At 35.9% G+C, this 16155-nt stretch overlaps 1 protein-coding gene across 21 annotated transcripts in view; it reads left to right on the top strand.

The window, feature by feature from the left end:
- Window positions 1–16155, top strand: part of CTNND2 (catenin delta 2) — a 479927-nt gene that overhangs the window by 212571 nt on the left and 251201 nt on the right. For 20 of the 21 annotated variants that reach the window (XR_015733589.1, XR_015733588.1, XR_015733587.1 and 17 more), the window contains 2 exons: window positions 11257–11291; window positions 12956–13072. Coding sequence is in view for 16 of the 21 variants with exons in the window: in XM_034411885.3 (XP_034267776.1) it covers window positions 11257–11291; window positions 12956–13072 (152 nt within the window). In the remaining 5 variants the exon portion in view is untranslated. The remainder of the gene's footprint in view (window positions 1–11256; window positions 11292–12955; window positions 13073–16155) is intronic. The other variant, XM_087891297.1, reaches the window with a different exon arrangement.

The raw sequence follows: 16155 nt of genomic DNA, 5'->3' as shown, positions 1-16155 counted from the left end.
AAAAAAACAAGATATTTAATTTTTATATAGTCAGGAGCACTTGAGATTATTTTTTCTTCTGATTTCATCGCTATCCTGAACTGCAAGAGAAAAATCTTCTGAAATGGAAATAAGTAAATAAATAAGTCCTGATTTAATATGGGAGTCCATAACTTAAAGAGAAGAATTACATGTGCATTGGGAATCCTTTGGGCATGGCTATGAACCAGGGGTGGGTTCTACTTACCTTTACTACCAGTTCGCAACGGGATCATGTGCACACGCACTCGCTTCGCTTGTGCACGCGCCTTGCTTCTGGGCATGCGCAGATCGCTTCTCATGACATCAGGGTCAATGGGCGGAGCCTCCCACCAGTTTTACTACCGTTTCTATAGAACCGGTCTGAACCGGGGGCAACCCACCATGCTATGAATACTCTTTTGACCTCCAACCAGTGGTGGGATTCAAATAATTTAACAACCGGTTCTCTGCCCTAATGACTGGCTGGGTGGGCATTGCAATGGTTGACATGGCCAGGGGGTGTGACAGGCAGCACTCAGCCTCCTGCACCTCCCTGGGAGTGAAAATGGGCCATGGGGGGCGGGATGCACCATACACACCCTGCACCCCATTTTGGGCCTAGTAGGCCTCCCTGCAGCTGTTCTGCCCCAGCTATGGACCCCAAAGAACGCAGCACACACAAAGTCCATTCAAACCTTAGTTTACTGAATAAACCAGTCTTTTACAACAACGGTTGTTAATCAATTGCATTAACAGCCACCAAGAATTCAAAGAATAATAACTGAAAACTTACTATGGTTGGCAGTATGCCCAGAAGCAATTTGCAGAAAGCTGATAAGATAAGCAAGACACGAAGGTATGTGAACTAAGTTATTCCCTGCAAATTGCTTCAGTTGGTGTTCCTCCTTAAATAGGCTAAGGGAGTGGCCAATTAGCCCCAAGCCTTACTCTCGAGGAGACCTCCTCCTGCCTTTTGGCAGCTCTGCACACCCGTGCATCGTGAAGAGGCTCCTCCTCTTTGTCCTCTTCACTTAAGGGAGATTCTGGAGGTTCTGAAGGACCTGGCTGAATCCCTGCCTCTGGCACCACATCTTCTCCAGCCTCCTCATTGTCCGACTCGAGTGCCAGCTGCACAGGCTGCTGGTGCAGTACCACACCAGCCTCCTTGTTGTCTGAATCAGCTACTAGCTGCACAGGCCGCGTAGGAGCCACAACACTAGCCTCCTGGGAGCAAAAATGGGACATGGGGTGGGGGAGCACCTCCCCATGCCCCGTTTTGGGCCTGCACTTACCTGGGAGCCAAAATGGTACACATGGAGACTCCTGGAAGGGGCGGGGAGGGGCCAGCTAGCAATTTAACTACCGGTTCACCCAAACCGGCCCAAACCGGCTGAATCCCACCACTGCCTCCAACCATATAATCAATTTAATATATTAAATTGCTGAAAATGCTGAATTTGTGACTAATGCTAGGAATTAGTAAATTGATTTCCTGTACAAATTAGAGATGGATTTATTGAACTCTATGAATGATTCTAGAATGAAATTGTTGTTTTACTCCTTTCAGTTTTTGTTCATGGAGCCTACTGTTAATACTAGATTTATTCTGTATGTGTCTAGATTGACATTCCATGTCTGACATCACTATCTACCATAAAATGTAACAATTAGAAATATTTGTACAGTCCATGATATTTGTCTTGCACTGAAATTAGTTCAGATGATAAATTAAGAAAGATGGGGCATGGTATTAGACCTGATTGTTGTATATACAATTAAATATTAAATTCAAAGTATATATGCTTCAGGAGGGATGTATCAATAGAATTTTAAAGTGTCACTTAAAATTTCTTCTGTATGACATAACCATTTAATAATGTATCAACTTCATGGAGAGGGAGATCTGTTTAATTGATAAATTCAACCTTTCAATTTTAATCTGGACACTTCCATCAACAGATTACCAAATGTCAGATGTCAACATTCTCCAAATTCTGCCAAAATAGATCTAATTCTTCCCATCTCCACTACAGAAGACATATCCTAAATGTTTCATGCCTCTTTTTTTACAGAATGCTCATTATTATTTCCAAGATAAAGATTTGTAGTTTGGTGAGTTTCTGTTTGTTATGTAAAAGATCATGAGTTTAAACCTTGAACTATCAATATAAGAATGAAAAGAACTCAGCTGTGAAAATCTGAAGAGCTGTAACAATTCATTACCTACAATTTGGACAATATGGATCAGTGCTATCAATTAAGAAGTTTTGAAAAAGTTGTTGTCAAATATATCCAGAATATCTTTAAGCTTGCTGCATTTTGTCCTATTATGGAGCAAGATATTAAGAAATAAAACTCACATACAAAAAATTTCAAGTTTGTCACAACAGAATATACTACACAAATTTAAATCATAACATTCTTTCCAATTTAGTTGCTTTCTATAGAAAAATCCTGGGTGTACAAACAATTGGGACAGCTGATTAAGGTCCATATACTAAAGCACATAAATGGTGCAAAAAAGTGCCATTTCCAGATTTTCTGCTATCTCCTCTATCTTTTCCCTTTTTTCTTCTTTTTTTTAACCACTGTATAGGAAGACATATTATACTAATGATCTGAACATTGTAAAAAAGTTCAACATAAGGCTTGAACATCCGAACAATTCAGATAAAACTGAGGATCAGATTTCTTCTCAAAATGATGTACTTTTAATTATAGACATATTACTATCACTTACTCGGATATTTTTGCAATGAAGTGATGTGCCTGTCTTGCTTCAAAGCAGGCAAAAGAGAAAAATGAACAGCCTAACCTAACAAGGAACTAGGAAAAAATAGTGGGATAATGGGCAACTTTAAACATTCAGTTGAACCAGTTAATAATTTGTTTATCTTTTGACTCAGCATATGTGTGAAGTGAGTCAGTGTCTGTCTTGACACAACAGCAGTACAGTGATTAATTGACAAACTATTACAAACCAACTACCCTCCTCTCCAGAATGTGCATAGTTCTTTAAACAAAGACTAAGGCAAGTTCTAACCTTGAGCTGTCATTTGGAGATTACAGAAACAGGGATTTAAATTAAAAGCTTGCTTTTCATATATCCAAAACTGTGTCTGCTCCAGGTTGGATGATGATGGAAGCTTTAGTATTTGGTTATCAATCAATCAATGTTTTATTATGGTGCCCGAATTAAAAATTAATACATTAAAATAAAACAGAACAAGATATAACAGTACTGTATATTACCGTTAGTGGTGAGATCATCAATGGGCGATCAAAGTCTGCCAAATTTATATATAGCAGAATTTAGCTATTTTCAAAGAATCTGTATCATACTGATCTAATGGTAATAGCTGTACATAAAGTTATCAAAATTTTCTGGATATTTTACCAGGTAAGGAGTTTTATGAATCCTTATAGAAGATGCAGTACAAGCAGGCATGAGCTGTATTCTCAATGGCCCCTTCTCCATAGAGGCACAATTTCAGCTCATATGAGGCTTTTGTGAACTGGCTCTCCAGAACTGCTATGGGAAAAGCATTAAAGTGTGCTAGTTAGTGCCCTCCAAAACTTAGAGACCATTATATAATATAGGTATCTCACTGGTTTATGACTGCTGAAGAAAAGTCATAGATCAGTCTGGGTAGATCAGTCTGGACTTCCTGGTTTTCAATATGTTGTTTAAATGCCTTGAGTGCACACTCATAGCCCATTGGTAGGAACGCATCCTTGGAGAGGGCATGATGTTGGATCTTTTGTGAAATAGTTATAACCCATGTTGATTTATAATTATCATCCATAAGGAAAGAGGTGAAACTAATAGGAAAGAATAGTAATTTCAGTCAGTGTACCATGATGCAAATCCATGTACCATGTTTCAACCTTAAATAGTCTTATCTCCCTCCTAGTATAGTATAGTATAGTATAGTATAGTATAGTATAGTATAGTATAGTATAGTATAGTATTTGGAATGCAGGGGCTACCTGAAATATAGCCATTAGAAATTTGGATTAAACTCTTTTGAGAGAAGTGATGTAAGAATAAGTTTCTAGCTGGGCACCAAAAGTAATTCTTCATGAGCCTTAACTAAAAATAGCTTCAGTGTTGCTGGTATAGTGTGCTTCTCTGGTAAAATAGAAGGATTGGTTGCGGCCACTGGTTTTTGATTTTTTAAAAAAGTGATTTGTATGGTGTAGTTTTGATGTGCACTGTTTAGTGGAACTGTGGAAAATCATTAAATATTTAAAGATTTTTTTTACTTGTTCAATATACTGGCTGTTTATCCTCCAGGCATGATGTTTAAGGTCTCTTTGTAAAAATCAAGATTTTAGTTTTGCTATGGTTGATTTCAAGCACTTCCTCCAAGCAGTAGCTGGCCAGGGCATTCAGGGCTCATTTGAGTCAGATTAACATTTGAAATTGAAATACTGTGTCATCTGTACACAGCAAAGTGGCAATATGCCTGTTTGTTAATTTAGGAGGGTGATGTTCTAATCTATTTATTTTGGCCACAAGAGGGTTTATATATAAATTAAGCAACAGTTAAATACATCTCTACCTCGCTCCTCTGTAAATTGGAATCTTGTTGGTATGGTTGCCTTGTATAACTGCAGCAAACTTTGGATCAAGAGTTCTTATAAAGGTTGTGCATGAGCAGTAGTAATTGTCTTATCAATGGTGTACAAAGCCTTGCTCTAGAAACTAGATCAAATGTGAATCTAAAGTCGATAAATGTGGTATATAAAGTACTGCCTATTTTAGATGTATGTTTTTTGGCCAGATGTTGAAGTAGAAGTGCATCCCCATAGATAGAATGTCTAGACCTAAAACCCGCTTGCTCATCAGCCAATATGTGCTTTGATTTAGTCCAGTCAACTAATTTATTATATAGGTGTCTCTGGCATAGAACTTGTGTATTATGTTTAACAAGCTAAGAGGCCTATAATTAGAAGGCAGATCTCCGGTGTCCTTTTTATAAATGGGCATGATAATAACTAAGCCCCTAGTCCTCTGGGATTTGCACAGTGCAGTCAATATAGGTAAACAGGGAAACAAAAATGGGAATCTACCAATCCATATTATTTAATAATATTTTGTATGTAATAATGTCATTGCCTGAAGCTTTGCCAGGCTTTAACTCTTTTATAAATCTTTTTATTTCAGCACTTGTGACTGGAACCCAGTTGGGGAGCAAGTTTGTTTTGAGATCTAAGTCAAATTTAAAATACTCTAAAATGGTTCTCCCACACAGATGCAGGTAAAAGGTATAGAAATGATAGGAGCCTGTCAATTGGCTGGGCAGCTATCAGGTGCCAAATAGAATGAAATTTCTGGCAATTGCTGCCAGAAAGCAGTGTTGGGTAAAAAAAAAAAATCTTTGCATGATAAGAGGTGAGTGTTGTGAATTCTTTATGATGATTAGACAAAGAGTGTTCCGGTGAACCAGGTCAGTTTTCATTATGGCATAGCTAGGATAGAATGATATTAGTTTCTATGCAATATTGACTCTTTCAGCCCAATAATTATGCAAGTGGGATTCCGCCCATATTACTTCAGCTCTTGTTATCTTCCTTCTTCAGTGTAACGTAAAAAGTAGCTACATGCTACCTAAAGTAGCTAACTACTTTATGGTTTTTCCTCCCTTTCAGATTAATTTCTTCACCAGCAATAACCCTACTTCTGTTAAAATGACAAGAGCCTATCCTAAAATGTTTCCCCAAAGAGTTAATAAGGTGCTTTAATTGAAATTTAGCTGGCAATCTCTTTATAGCTGGCACAGCTTTAATCTTTCTGTGGTCTTTGGATAATCTTCTGTCTCTAGAAAACTGTATAAGGTAAAATACATTCCCTGCTTTGTCATTCTTCTTCTAGAGTAGCTAACTACTCATTGATGTTGAATTGTCCTGGAACCTGCTTCTCTTCAACAATCTCACTCTGACTAGTTCAGTCTTAGCTTGCTAGCTGTTTTTCTTCTCTTGCTCTGTCATATTCCAGTACTGCTAACTTTCAGTGAGCTTCTTAATCTATTTCAGTTTCCCCTGAGAGAGATGATGTTTGTAAAATCCTTTATTTATTCTTCTTTCAGCAATTTTGGAAACTCAAGTAATCAGCCACAAGTACAGTTTGTATGTCTGGGAGATCATGTAGTAGAATGATTGATGTTGTTTATCTTCTCCATTCTGTCACACAAGACATACATGCTTATTAACTGGACATTTTAAATATTGAAATCTGGCAATGGCTAAGAGCAGAAAAATTGAAGAAAGAGATAGAGAGGCTAATTCTGGCTGCACAAGACCAAGCCTTAAATGCATTCAAAGTCAGAATTAAGATAGCAACAGAAAGCAAATGATGCCTCCACAAAGAAGCTGAAGAAAGAGCAGACCATCTGATTTGCTGCTGTAAGATCACACAGACTGACTACAAACAATGGCTTGACAAAATAGCAACAATAGTACATTGGAATATCTGCAACAAATACCATTTGCCTACAAGCAAGAACTGGTGGAGGCCACAAAATAGACAAAGTAATAGAAAATGAAAAGGCTAAAGTGCTCTGGGACTTTAGAACTCAAACAAACAAGCACCTGTCACCTAACAAAAAATATAGATGATGAATATGGCAGTACCTGGTGACAGCACAATAGAAGAAAAGGAACAGGAGAAAATCACAAAATACAAAGACCTGGAAATAGAAATAGAATGACTATGAGGGAAAAAAAAGTTTTATAGTAAAGTATACTAGTAACTAGTAAACTAAGTAAAGATAATATCAATAAGCACATATTAAGCAATCCCATAACAGCACCAGCATTAACAAAACCCCGATCAGTCAATTGCTAAATTTCTTGGAACAGCTTACATCCTGTGATGATATCTTTAATACCATCAATCAACAATATCTCCCTATACCAGGTTCTTGGGAAGGATTCAGTAGGTGAATAAAAATGCCAAATCCAGTCTAAACATTTGGCTGACTGTGCAATGAAGCATAATAATTGTAAGTAGATCATATACTCAGCTCTGCAAGAAGATCACATAAATTGTTTATAAACAAAAACATAACAGTCACCAAGATGGTTCACTGGAACATCTGTAAAAATTACTACATGTACTGGTCAAATAATACTTTTTAATCAAGGAGAACCTATTCTCAAATCTAAGAAGAGTTGGAATCAGAAGGATTCTGATTCTGTCACAGGTTTACATATTTAAATTGAAAGAAAGGTTTAAATAAGATTTAAAAAGTTATGGATTTGACCTTGAAAAAAATGAATTGGAAATTGTACTGTGTGGAAATAATCAACATATCATTGGCAAAGTTTATTAACTGCTATTAAGATTGAATTTAGAGAATGAATGTGTGAAGCATTGCATGATATGGTGGGCAAATAATTTTGGGTCTAATGCTTGAACAATAGGAAAATATGTGGACAAACAATTTAAAATTTACATTAAATTATATCTTAAAATAATTTTTTAATAAAATGATATACTGTGGGTATTTAACACCAAATAAACTGTAAAAAAGGAACTTTTTATCATCTTTGGTAGACCTGAGATAAAGCAAAAAAATAAAAAATACTGGGATATGATTCATATTTAATACAAAAGATTCTTTAAGTTAATATAAAAATAAAAGAGCATTTTCATACAGAGTTAATGGACAAAGAGGTTGAAAAAATGGAAATTTGTTGTTATATTATAATTATTTATGCAATGGATAATTGTTTGGGGAAAAACTGATGCAACTAGCAGAGATGGCTAAATTGATAGCCTTAATCAAAGAAAATAACACATTCAACTTTGTTTCTACTTGGAAGCTGCTTCTGGATTTTTTAAATATGAACAGAAGTACAGCAAAAAACCAACAACTTTTTTTTAAAAAACAAACAAACAGAAGTTGAACAGAAGGGTAAGACAGTATAACACTCTACTATATCTTCATGAGAATCCTTAATGAAAGGGATCTTTGCCTCCCGAAGCTCTGCCTCTTTATGCAACATTTTATACTTATGTTTTCCAAAATAATTTTGCTTCTCACCATGTGTACACATAGCTAGCTTGATCCCTCCCTATAGTCCCAAGAGAAAATCTTCTCCCCAAAGGCCTACTTTTTACAGGTTCAGATTTCAAATATGTAATAGTGAGGACTAATTAGGACGAAAAGAGTCCTGATAAAAATAACTCAGTTAAAATGGGAATCATGGGAGAGAATGCAATAAAGAGAATAAAAGTGCAGTGCAGGTGAGGTTTAGATGTGATGGTTCAACTTTCTGCTCAAATGAAGCAGTTCTCACAAATCTGTGATTGTCTCTGCAGTTTCATAATTTATGAATGCATGCATATTGACCCCAATGGGCAGGGCCCATTGATAATCAGGCTCTCTGTTTCAGTAATTATTTGACTACTGATCAGTTGCTCTCCATGGTGGCAACCACTGAGGTCCTGGTGCTGATTAGGCTGTTGTGTATAAATTAGTATAAGAACAGTTTAATTAAAAATATGGGACCATTGAGTTCTAACTCATAGAATCATCAGATGGGTAGGCTGGACAGCCAGTATAGTTAAGACAACTGAGCTGGCAGCTTTGGAAAAGCATGCAGTCGTGGAATTTAAACTAGATTGGTTAACTTAAGGACTTGATTATTTAAGGGTACATCATTTATTTCAGATATTGTGAAAGAAGTGTATTAGTGTATCATTACAGTAGCATAACAGAAACTACCATTAAATATTTCAGAGCCAGCTGTAGTTTACAATAATGAAAATACATTTCAAGAATTTATTCATAATATTCATTATAAATGTTTTATTCAGACCCACACACATATGGAAACAAACACTGAGCTCAAATCAAATGTTCTTCAGTTGAAATGCAGTGCTTTTCCAGTATCTTTGGTGCTTTGAGGAAGAGATTATGGATAAAGCTCTTATGGCACTGACCTTAAAAACAGTTAAATGTTATGTGATGAAAGAGATAATCCCTAGCCATATGGACCAGCTTCACCCCTGAGATAAGGGAAGCCCCAACCCACTTTCCAGAAGACTGGGAAGGCCTGGTGCTTCCCCCAGATCTGGAGCCAGGATGTCTATTGAGCTCAGTGTAGGTGAGATGCCTCACTTTACATATTATTTTTGTATTTTGTGGGAATTAAATGAATATATGCATCATTATGATTATATGTGTATATAATTATACAATAATGGGAGCTGGTTTGGTGTTTTGCTTAAGGCATTAGGCTAGAAACGGGGAGGTTTAACCTCATTTTAGGCACAAAGCCAGCTAGCTGACCTTGGGCCAGTTACTTTCTCTCATGTCTCCTGGTTTCTAGCCTGATGCCTTAACCAAAACACCAAACTAGCTCTCACTTTTATAGTTAGAAAACATTTAACAATAGGCTGCCAGATGATTTCAGTGCAAATTTTTTGAGGTCTCACCTGCACTTTTTTATATTTTCTTTTGGAGTATAACTGGTCTTTGAACCTCATTTAAGTCACATTCAGAGAGCAGAGCTTTATTACTTCAACATTTCCTTTACAGTAGGGTTACCAAATCTGAACTTTAAAGAAAAACAGCTGACCATTTGATGGCAGCAGAATAAACAGGTATCTGTTTGTTGCCATCAAGTATTCATTCAGATCTGCAACTTGGATCTGGTACCACTATTTGAGAGCCCCCACTTCTTCCTCAGGATCTGTTCCTGGACATTTGAATAGAGGATATTTGAAAATGATACGGTGATCTGCAGATAGAGCAGAAGTTATCAGATACCACCATTTCCTCAGAGAAATATAGGATTGATGTAGACTCCAAACCAATATACAACGTCCCAGAAATAAAAGAGTACAGTAATCATTGAAATAAATATAAACTATTACAATCAACTATGTTATATAGTCTCTGAAGACTTCAACAAATGCTAGTAATTTAGTATCAATTCAAGCTTTAACTCAAAGTTTAAGAATACAGGTAGTCCTCGATTTACAACCACAATTGAGCCCATATTTTCTGTTGTTAAGTGAGACATTTATTAAATGAATTTTGCCCCATGTACAACCTTTTTTGCCACAGTTGTTAAGTGAATCACTGCAGTTGTTAAGCTAGGAACATGGTTGTTAAGTGAATCTGACTTCCCCATTGATTTTGCTTGTCAGAAGGTCGCAAAAGATGAACACATGACCCCAGGACATGTAACTGTCATAAATATGAGTAAGTTGCCAAGTGTCTGAATTTTGATCACATGACCATAGGGATACTGCAACGGTCATAATTGTGAAAAACTGTCATAAGTCACTTTTTTCAGTGCTGTTGTAACTTTGAACAGTCACTAAACAAACAGTTTTAAATCGAGGACTACCTGTAGTCCAAATACTACTATAATTTATACTTGGTTCCAAGCAAAACTAATTTTGGTAAATCAAATGTTAAAGTCAAATAGCTTTGTCAACTATTTTAACAATTTCACTGTTATAAAATGCTCCAGATATTATTGTAACCATTATTAAGTGTCATCTCTTGTACGAACATTTTTTTTTCTGATTTACTGCCAAATTTATTTATTTATTTATTTATTTATTTATTTATTTATTTATTTATTTATTTATTTATTTATATTTCTGTACCGCTCTTCTCCTGCGGGACTCAGGGCGGTATACAGCCAGGATAAAACATAGCATATAAAATGTAAAAACATTTTAAAAAACAATTAAATAATTTTGGCCCAAATTTAAAACAACCCAATTAAAACCGAATTCGATTAAAAAAAAACCTGAGAGGATGGGATCAAGCCAGCCCAGCTAGATGGAACAAGTGTGTCTTCAGGGCCCGACGAAAAGTCCGGAGGTCTGATATCATGCATATCTCAGGGGGCAGGTCATTCCAGAGGGCAGGTGCTACCACAGAGAAGGCTCTCCCCCTGGGGGTCGCCGGCCGGCACTGCCTGGCCGACGGCACCCTGAGGAGGCCCTCTCTGTGCGAGCAAACCGGTCGGTGGGAGGCTATTGGCGGCAGAAGGCAGTCTCGCAAATACCCTGGCCCTAAGCCATGGAGCGCTTTAAAGGTGGTCAATTTAGACTGCTAGATATCTTCTGGGACACCTTGATAGTGTTTATCTGTTTATTACAATACTGAAGATTTATGATAAACAATTAAGTTTCAGATTCAATGGTTTATAATAATCCCTCCAAGATTTTTGTCAATGTTAATGTATATTTTATGGTGTTTCTTTTTTTCCCTTTTTTTCCAGTTCAGCTGAAGAACAATTTCACTGGCAAACACAAGGTAAAGTTCAATTTTTCAGAATTCTTTGCTGAATCTACTTGCTCAGAGACTCTTTTTCCATGACTTATTCTCAGATTGTGTTTTTTCATGGATCTACAAAATCTTCAACAGAAAAAGTTCAAAAAGTATTTTCAGTAGTGCTTAAATGTTTGTGAACCCTTTTGAATTTTTAATATGTATGCATTAGGTAAAGGTAAAGGTGCGTGCTAGTCATTTCTGGCTCTAGTGGCAGTGCTCATCTCCATTTCAAAGCCGAAGAGCCAGCACTGTCCGAACATGGTCATGTGCCCGGCATGACTAAATGCCAAAGGCGCATGGAGCGCTGTTACCTTCCCACCAAAGTGGTCCCTATTTTTCTACTTGCATTTTTTACATGCTTTCGAACTGCTAGGTTGCCAGAAGCTGGGACAAGTAATGGGAGCTCACACCGTTACGTGACACTAGGGATTCGAACTGCTGAACTGCCGACCTTCTGATTGACAAACTCAGTATCTTAGCGACTGAGCCACTGCATCCCTTATATGTATGCATTGGAATGACTTAAAACATGATCTGATTTCCACACAAGTCCTAAAACTATATAAAGATAACCCACATATGTATTTGACTCATTTGCTTAATTGACTTTTCTTTGTCCAGTTTTAGGATTTATATAGAGAACTGGTAACATTTTAGATCTTTATTTATTCAGGCATATTGAAAATTCGAAAGGGTCCCCAAGCTTTTAAGCACCATTGTATGTTGAGAATGACCTCTAGGTTCTAGTTTTTGTAGTGAACTACTTACCTCTTCCTGTATGTGAACAGAATGCAAATCAGTTGTAACTGAAATAAATTGAAGAGCAGAAACTATTTATTTGCACAACATCCCTACATGTTAGAGTGGACAATTGGTAAACTCCTAGTTCCATTTTTGCAGCAATGATCACACTATTGAAATGTGATGGTGAACTTTTGATTTACAGCAGCAGTTTCAGTTGCTTGAAAAAAATAGTAATAGTATAGATTTGCTATAACTTGCTGATAGGGTTAATGCAGATGTTTTTCAAATTCAAATACTTAATTAAAACATACAGGGAAAGTGGAATGAAAATTATTTATTTTAAGCCCTCCAGTAACATTACTGGGTTATCACCATTTTTCCCTCAACATTGTCAAACTAAGTCTGCACTACTATTAATCGTCTCATCGTCCCTATCACCCATCTCCTCTCACTTATGACTGTATGACTGTAACCTTGTTGCTGGTATCCTTACGATTTATATTGACTGTTTCCTAATATGATTTGATTGCTTATCGGTTCCCTATGACTATCATTAAGTGTTGTACCTTATGATTCTTGATGAATGTATCTTTTCTTTTATGTACACTGAGAGTGTATGCACCAAGACAAATTCCTTGTGTGTCCAATCACACTCGGCCAATAAATAATTCTATTCTATTCTATTTCCTGGTGAGGAAAAGAAAATTTTAATTCCAGTCCACTGAAATTATTATCTTTAGTATTCTTAAATTGCTAGTAGCAGTTCAAGCAGTTATGGAAATGGTACTGAAGATATCTGATAGTTTAATCAATTTTTTTTAAGGTTCTTATCTTCAGTTTTCCAAATTTTTCTTTACATTTTTCCAAATATTTGAAATATTTAAAATAGCATTTTGTTACAGATGGTCAAAAGGATATAGAAGATGAGCTTACAACTGGTCTTGAACTTGTGGACTCTTGTATTAGATCTCTACAAGAATCAGGAATACTTGATCCACAGGACTATTCAACTAGTGAAAGTAAGTTTCCCAAGAATTGTTGTTGTTGTTGTTGTTGTTGTTGTAGCCTACCCCCAATTAAAATTGTTCAGTCTGTTCAGAAAAACATGATGCTTTTAAGATAAAAGGCCTCAGGGCTATTAAAGATCTTTTCTTTATAATCTTGAATATTTAAAAGCTTGTGGTATTCGCTGAGCAAGTGCTTATGTATGTATGTACAATAATCATCACTCTTGTTTTAGAGCCTTTTTATAAAGCACACCAAAAGCAGCATGGGATTTCTTTATGTACAGATAGTTTACAGAAGGAATGTGTAGAAAAGGAAAAAGCACCAAGGGTTTAGAAAGATTATTTATTTTGGTAAGTCAAGATGATTAGCTTTTCTCCTCTATCAAAACATTGAATTAAGTTTTCAGAAGATTTTATTCCATGTGGGTAATATGTGATCACTGAGGAGTTGGCTTCTTATTAAAACATTAATTTATAATAAGAATTCATAAATAACCATTGTTTACCATACTGCTTTTGAACTTCACTGATTCCAGTTATATCTGGTACTTTATTGCAATTGCCATGAGTTTACAACTGCAGTAGGGAGAATCTGAACATATTATCAGATCCTTCCTTCCTTCCTTCCTTCCTTCCTTCCTTCCTTCCTTCCTTGTGCTTCAAATACTTCTTACTGATTGGAAAATAGAGCCTAAATATATGACTCCAATACAACATTTTTTTTTTTGTAAGGACCATTTTCCCCCTATTTTTCTGTTTTAATTATTATCTATGCTGGTATTGACATTCCTCTTTCCTGCTATCTGATTAGCAGAATTTATAGAAAGATTGGCCAACCATATTTTATCATAGTAGGATCAATGTGATTTGTCTGTTGTTCAATGTGTCATGAAATTCAGAAAATTAACTTAATAAATGATGGTCAAAGTAATCCTGCTAAGTGTGGCTTGCAAATGGAGCTACATAGGAAAAGGACAGAGGCTACTCATCAGACTTGGCATCCAAGTATAAATAGAAAATAAGAGGTGTTTGTTGAGCTTTTGCTTTTCTCTACTCTATCTTCTTTTTTAAAATTTTATCAAGTATGTATTGTTTAGAATATATTGGTATTCTTTACATTCAAAACGCTTTAAGATAGTTTTGTATAAAAAGTAGGATGGTGCTGCTGCTGTTGCTGTTAATAACCTGGTCTCTGAATCAGATAGGAGCAGAAAAGTGACTATATGACAATCTACTCTGTTCTTTAATCCTTCTCCAATACATGTACAAGTCCCTAATAAAAGTTGGAGGCCAAGCAGCAATGTAACATTTCCTTGTGCTCCCTCATGCAATGAAGTAATGCTGCAGTTTAAGTGCTAACTACCTAACTTTAAAAGACTTATCTTCAGTTCTGCATATCCTGGGATATTTTGTGTTTTACATGTTGGACTATATTTATTTAAAGCTAAGCAAGCCTGTCCAATTATCAGAGATTATGGGAACCAGTACAGTAATCAACATTGCTAGTTCTGCAGAGCTAGAAAGCAGAGCAAGGCATATATGTTATGTGAGCATAAATGCTTTCTAAGCAAGTTTCCACAGGGTGAATGAGTTATCAACCACAATGCTCAGACTTTTGTTTTTTCTTTGACCTCTAGATATGTACATGTGTACGTGTGCTTATATACATCTTTCTAAGTTTTAGCAGCCCAGCTTTATTAGTTTCATAGAAAATAAAAGGTTTCAAAGGAGGCATATAATATCAGCTTGAACATCTTACAGTCTGAAGGGTTGTTTAGCAGGACATTCTTTTTCACAAGAGAAGGAGAATTTAGGAATTGCTACAGAATATAGGAATTTTCATTTAACAATGCTCAAAAATGTAGCTGAACAAGAAACAAGTTGTCCAGAAAAATGTTTTTTAATACTGGTGACCGTGTTTTAATAAGTATGCTTCATTTATGTATTACCATGGTCCTGCTAGATTTTATATATATATTATATAGATGTTTTACTTACATGAATTAGTTAATTATGATTGGAATTTTTATCAGGTGCTTGAATCTTTATTCAGTTGAAATGCTACTCCACTGAATTTCCAGGTGCAGAAAAATGGTGAACTATCCAAACAGCAGAGATGATGTTGAAGTGAAGACTGCTGACCAAGCGGTGACTTACTTCAGCAGAGTTTCTCTGGATAAAGAGAGGCCAAGAGATCACTAACATAGGATTCTTGTGAGTAAACCCGCAGGATCCAGAGGGAACCTGCTGGTGACCCATAGGTAAGAGCACCAGGAGACTTGGAAGAAATATCAAGCTCACAGCTTCAAGTGGAACTTGCTAAAGGATACTGGTTCACCCAAACTCTTCTTTCTAAAACACATTTTCATTACAATCAATAATCTACAGAGAACTTTGTCTGGGGTGCGACTAAAGTGAAATGCAAAGAAACAGCTATAAGGATTTTAAAATAATTAAAAGCAAAAAGCTTACCAAGATTTTCAACTATGAAAATTTAAAACAAAGGGATTCAATCAAATTTGGAAAATTCTTTATTTTAAAGTTCTTTTGAATTAAATAAATTTGAAAAACTTTTAAGAAGTTTTGGGAAAAATAGAAATTTCGGGAACTGAGACAGAAACAATAAACCAAGAGATGAAAAAAGAACTACCTGGAGTTGTTAAAGTCTTAACAATTTTTGGGGAATAAGATGAAGACGACATGGATTCAAAAGTGGATAAATACTGTACACTTTGTCAAGAAGAAGATAAGAGGCCAGGTTTTACAACAACCATGAGAGAAAACAACACTGAAAAAGCAGAAAAACAACAGAAAAAGACACCATTCCAATGAGACAAATTGGAAAGAGTGATTATAACTACTGTCTGTTGGGATGACTAGGGATACAACAAGAAGTACTTGTTTTAAACAAAAAGACTGGAAACTCTTTGTGGATTTTTTGTTGAAATTGGATAAAAATGACATGGTAATTTTTGGATTTGCTGATTGAATATGGAAAGAAGATCTCAAAGAACATGAAGTATGTTTCTTTTGGTCTTAAAATGAGGCTAATTCAACAAAATATTTGAATATTAACTTAATTCAGTGAAGATCCA

This window comes from Pantherophis guttatus, chromosome 3 (assembly GCF_059756535.1).
Source record: "Pantherophis guttatus breed Tessera chromosome 3, ASM5975653v1, whole genome shotgun sequence".
Lineage (NCBI taxonomy): Eukaryota > Metazoa > Chordata > Lepidosauria > Squamata > Colubridae > Pantherophis > Pantherophis guttatus.
Note: the sequence above shows the minus strand (reverse complement) of the source record. Positions and strands in the feature narration are given on the sequence as shown.